General features: G+C 40.8%; 1 protein-coding gene across 1 annotated transcript in view; it reads right to left on the minus strand.

Moving 5' to 3' along the window:
• Positions 1-2083, minus strand: part of ift172 (intraflagellar transport 172) — an 86850-nt gene extending 84767 nt beyond the window's left edge. The window contains exons 1-5 of the mRNA XM_084447306.1: positions 1965-2083; positions 1330-1473; positions 1125-1237; positions 182-221; positions 23-88 (exon numbers count right to left, since the gene is read on the minus strand). Coding sequence (XP_084303432.1) covers positions 23-88; positions 182-221; positions 1125-1237; positions 1330-1473; positions 1965-2003 — 402 coding nt within the window. The 5' untranslated portion in view covers positions 2004-2083. The remainder of the gene's footprint in view (positions 1-22; positions 89-181; positions 222-1124; positions 1238-1329; positions 1474-1964) is intronic.
• Positions 2084-6000: the final 3917 nt, after the last annotated feature.

Below are 6000 nucleotides of genomic sequence, written 5' to 3' on the forward strand. Positions count from 1 at the left end.
CAAGCACTGTATAAATACTGACCTTTCCCTCTGCTAACCCAAAAACAATAGCAGTCTCTGCTGGCCATAGCAGGCATGTCGGAGCACTCTGAAACACAGTGAACAAACAGAGATTTAATCACAGTGGTATACATATCAAGAAACGTGTTCATTACTGCATTTACAGACATAAGTCGCTTACCGTCTGTACAAATTTGTTACTGATTACTTTCTTCTCACCCCTGTGTGAGAAATGACACAGAAATGACACAGCAATTATTTAAGCAGGGAGTCCCATTGAGAAAAATATCTATTTTACAAGAGAGCCCTGCATACAATACAATTATAAATAAAAACATAAAATCCATTTAAAAAATAGAAATTACATAATGTGTGACAGCTGATAGACCATTAATTAAAGAAATTACAGACATCAGAAGTCCCTGTCTACTCTTCTGAACAGTCCTAGTGGCACTAGTGCGTTCAACTTGAAAGAGTTTTGGAGTTTGTTCCATAGTGTTTGTGTAGCATAACTAAAACAGCCTTTGCTAGTTCTGAGTTCATCAATGGGACCAGTCTTTCTGCTTGACCAGCTCATCTACATGAAGTGTACCATGTACTTGTACATGTATGCAGGGAGGGACAATCAGAGAGAGAGAGAGAGAGAGAGAGAGGGAGAGGGAGGGAGAGAGAGAGAGAGAGAGAGAGAGAGAGAGAGAGAGAGAGAGTGTGAGTGAGTGAGTGAGTGAGTGAGTGAGTGAGTGAGTGAGTGAGTGAGTGAGTGAGTGAGTGAATAAGTAAAATGTATTTATAAACCACTTTTATCCGACATGGTCACAAAGTGCTTCACAGAGATGATAAAAGCATAACTACAAAGATGCAGAGCATATAATATTACCACCCCCCCCCCCCCACACCCCACAGAAAGAAAACTAAAACAACACAACAAAAAAGACACAAGGAAATGCATGCAAATAAGAGAGCACAATACATAGCAGAGAAGGCAGAGGGTGACTAAACCCATGCAAACGGTAAAGGTAAATTGCTGTCTTATTTGGCAAATAAAATATAAGTAGGATGAAAGCAAAGCGTCATATGTGCTGCCAAACTACACTACTGTAATTGTCAACATTAATGATACTTACCATTCCTCTCCAATTTTGTAGACAAAGATTATGTTGTCGGTTTGGGCAATGGCAATCTTTGTTGAGTCAGGTGAAAATGCCATAGCCTTGACAACATAGCTCTTCTTTCCATACTGAAAACGCAAACACATAAATCATAAGGTGATAATATCAGCTAGGTAGCTACCTGGTTGAAAAGGTGCTGTAATCTCTCTTGCCGACTCACCTTGGAGTCTGCAGGCTTAGTGGAGAACTTGTCCCTTCTCTCTCCCTGCTCATCGTACAGAAGCACCACTCTGTCCACAGTGCATACAGCAAACTTGCTGTTGTTGGGTGCCCATGTCATGCATGTCACTTTGGCTGCTCCATCCTGAGAGAAAGTTCAACATCATCTGTGAGGTGTAGAATAGGAAGCTCACAGATGGGCTAAAGCTAGCTAACTAACATTACGTTAAGCAGCTGATGGTCGCCGACTACAGTAACGAGGTTGGCTAGCTAGTTATAACCTTACCATACTTTAACTCAATAGGCTAGTCTAGCTAACGTATTCTAATAGTAATAGTGCTAGCTAGTAACTAAGCAGTTGGCTAGCTTTGTGGTGCTTGTTTGACAAATCGTTAATCTTACTATGCACGTATCTATTTGTGACTGACGTTAGCTGGCTATACAGTTAGATATCACACGGGGTAGCGTTATCTAGTTCTAGCTAATTACCGTTCATGTTAGCTAAGTTAGCTAGCCTATGCTAGTGCTAACGTCTTAGCTGTGATGTGCCGATGCTCTCGTGCCATCTTTTCAGCTAACGTTAGCTAGCTAGAATAATTATGTAGGTAGCACAAATAAAATAGCCACTGGACTTACTATTGGTGTTAAAAGCGTTTTCAGATGTTTTAGTTGCATGACCAAGGAAGGGCTGGAGGAAATGGTCCGCCAAGTCACGACTAACTTAATCAGCTTTACAAGCTCGACTACAGGGAAGACATCTTTGTAGACATCGCTTTTCCTTGGTTACCGTTGCCTAGCACGGGCGACAACACTACGCACGTGACGTAGCTCGATGTGTCTCTCTAATCTATTCCTCCATGATTCTACCTCGATCGTGTAACAAATATTAAATATTCCCAAGATTGCACTGAAACTTTCAACTTTTCACAAACAAACGCTTTTAAACTATTGATTAATGTATAAACACAACCTTTCTACACATTTTATTTGGAACAATAATGACATGCGAATTAACAATAAGACTATTCAACAATAGATGGTTTGACAGAGGCATTTTTAGTTAGCCAATTGTTGAACTCGGCAGGCCATCTTCTTACTTATGAAGATTTTTTTTTCTCTATTTCTTTTTTAAAATGAATATGATAGAACTTGTTTATGGCATCTCAGCTTTATTGGGGAATGGGGTAGGACAGTGGAAGGATAGACAGGAAATGTGGGAGAGAGAGAGAGGGGGGGGGAGACATGCAGCGAAGGGCGTGGGCTGGCTTCGAACCCAAGGTGCTGCGGTAAGGACTAGTCTTTACATGGCACCCCAACCCATTGAGCCCCTTATGAAGAATTTCTTAATCTGTATAATTTTCCTGTCAGTCCAAAAGCTTATACTATTATGCAAAACCAACTGGTGTCAAAATGTTATGAACTCCGCCCAAAGGAAAAGATTCTTGTGATTATTTCCTTAGTGATATCAGATCCCTCTCATTCCTAAGTTCCTTTAAGCAAGCCCTGTCCTCTTACTTTGAAAAAAACTGTTCATGTTATTATTGAAGCTGTCACTACATTTTCTTTTCTACATTTTCTTTTTTACATTTTCTTTTTGTGTACCATAACTGTTACAGTATGTCCAAATATCGATTACTTGTCAGTTTGGTTACTATCGATCATTTTGGCCATGAGGTTGCTATATTTCTTGAGCGATCGATGTTATTGTGTGTTGTTGTTGCTGTCTTGTCTTTTTTGTGTTGTATTGTCACTTGTATTGTATTTTGACACTTTTGAAATGTATGTTGGCATCCCTCGAAAATGAGATGTGACATCTCAAGGGGCTTATCCAAATGAAATAAAATAACTTTTCCAAGACCCTGTTAACATTTTCATTGATGCTGAATGTCCCTGAGTGGCAAAGCTACTAATCAGTGCATGAGGAATGTAATTCTCAGGGAAAGTCTGACTCCTCCCTCTGCTGTATTTTTCATGTTTAATGTCATTCACTGGAAATGGTCATGGCTATTGACTAAGAAATCTGTATTATTAACCAACAAGGTTAAGTAAATACTTAAATACTTATTAGCTAACAAGGTTAAGGAAGTGTCAAGATAATACACTGCTGCTATCCTGTTAAGACTTGCTTTTCCGGATATAAGTCTGAGATTGATGTTAAGTTTTTATAGGAACAAGGATGCAACCCTAATTCATATTTTCTGGGATTGTACTGTACATATACAGTTAGGTCCATAAATATTTGGACATTGGCACAATTTTCATAATTTTGTCTTTGTACACCACCAAAATGGTTTTGAAATGAAACCTTCAATATGTGCTTTAAGAGCAGACTTTCACCTTTTATTTGAGGCTATTAACATCCAAATCAGGTGAATGGTGTAGGAATTAAAACACATTTTACATGTGGTACACCTCGTTTTAAGGGACCAAAATAATTGGACAAACTACCATAATCTAATTGTAATTTTTTACATTTGGTTGCAAATCCTTTGCAGTTAATGACAGCCTGAAGTCTGGAACACATAGACATCACCAGGCGCCAGGTTTCGTCCCCGGTGATGCTCTACCAGGCCTCTACTGCAACTGTCTTCACTTCCTGCTTGTTCTTTGGGCAGTTTCCCTTCAGTTTTGTCTTAAGCAAGTGAAATGCATGCTCAATTGGATTCAGGTCAGGTGATTGACTTGGCCATTGCAGAATATTCCACTTCCTTGCCTTGAAAAACTCTTTGGTTGCTTTCGGGTCATTGTCTATCTGCACTATGAAGCACTGTCCAATGAGTTCTGAAGCATTTGGCTGAATATGAGCAGATAATATTGCCCGGAACACTTCAGAATTCATACTGCTGCTTTTGTCAGCATTCTCCTTATCAATAAATAGAAGGGAACCAGTTCCATTGGTAGCCATACATGCCCACGCCATAACACTACCACCATCATGCTTCACTGATGAGGTGGTGCTTTGGATCATGAGCAGTTCATTCCCTTCTCCATATGCTTCTCTTCCCATCATTCTGGTACAAAGTTTATTTTTGTCTCATCTGTCCATAGGATGTCCTTCCAGAAATATACAAGCTTTTTTATAAATGTGTTTTGTCAAACTCTAATCTGGTCTTCCTGTTTTTGAGACTCACCAATGGTTTACATCTTATGGTGAACCCTCTGTATTTACTCTGACAAAGTCTTCTCTTGATTGTTGACTTTGACACAGATACGCCTACCTCCTGGGGAGTGTTCTTGATCTGGCCAACTGTTGTGACAGGGACTTTCTTCAACAGGGAAATAATTATTCTGTCATCCACCACAGTTTTTTCCATTGTCTTCTGGGTCTTTTGGTGTTGCTGAGCTCAGTGCAGTTGGTTTGGCCACACCTAATGTTTTTGCTGTCTCTCTGATGGGATTGTTCTGATTTTTCAGCCTAATTGTGGCTTGCTTCACTGATAGTGACAGCTATTTGGATTTCATATTGAGAGTTGACAGCAACAGATTCCAAATGCAAGTACCACACTTGAAATTAACTCTACACCTTTTAACTGCTCCTTTTAAATGAAATAATGAGGGAATAACACACGTGACCATGGAACAGCTGAGCAGCCTATTGTCCAAATACTGTTGGTCCCTTAAAATGTTGGTGGGGGGGGGGGGGGGGGGGCATGTATACAATTATTTGTAATTCTTACACTGTTCACCTGATTTTGATGCCCTCAAATTAAAGCTGTAAGTCTGCACTTATATTACTTTTTGATTGTTTCATTTCAAATCCATTGTGGTGGTGTACAGGGCCAAAATGATGAAAATTATGTCCATGTCCAAATATTTATGGACCTAACTGTATAGCAGTGTCTTCTGGACTGATATTAATAATAACTTTAATTTATATAGCGCATTTCATGAAACCCAAGGTTGCTTTACATCTGAGCAAATAAACAGACAAGATACAACAACAAGAACAAACAAGAACAAGAACAAACAAGAACAAACACCAACAACAACAAGAACAACCAATTTAGCTGCCAAAGGCTTGGGTGAACAAGTGTCTTTTCAGTGCAGACTTGAAACTGTCCAGTGTTGGCACCTGGCGAATCTCCATGGGGAGAGAGTTCCACAGGGTAGTGGCTGCTACACTAAAGGCTCTGTCCCCGAAGGTTCGCCTGCTGGTGTGAGGGACGGTGAGGAGACCCAAATCGGTGGACCGCAGAATCCGTGAGGGAGTGTAATGATGGAGGAGGTCAGTATTGTGGGGCAAGGTCGTGGTGAGCTTTATAGGCGAGGAGGAGTAGCTTGTAGATGATGTGGAATTTGACTGGAAGCCAGTGTAGGTGTTGCCGGGTAGGGGTGATATGCTGCCAAGGTTTGGTCCGGGTGAGAACCCTGGCAGCCGAGTTCTGCACATACTGCAGTCTGTCCAGGGCTTTGTTGGGAGCCCGAACAGAAGTCTGTTACAATAGTCCAGGCGGGAAGTGATGAATGCATGGGTGAGGGTCTCAGCAACAGAATAATTGAGTGAAGGCTGAAGTCTGGAGATGTTTTTAAGATGGAAGAAGGCAGATCGGACAACATATTTTATGTGGGATTGATATGAGAGGGTGGAATCCAGGATGACCCCCAGGTTGTGAACCTCGGGGGATGGGGAGATGGAACAGCCATCCACATGGAGGATAAAAATCCCCCACCT

This window comes from Borostomias antarcticus (assembly GCF_949987555.1).
Source record: "Borostomias antarcticus genome assembly, chromosome: 12".
Classification (NCBI taxonomy): Eukaryota; Metazoa; Chordata; class Actinopteri; order Stomiiformes; family Stomiidae; genus Borostomias; species Borostomias antarcticus.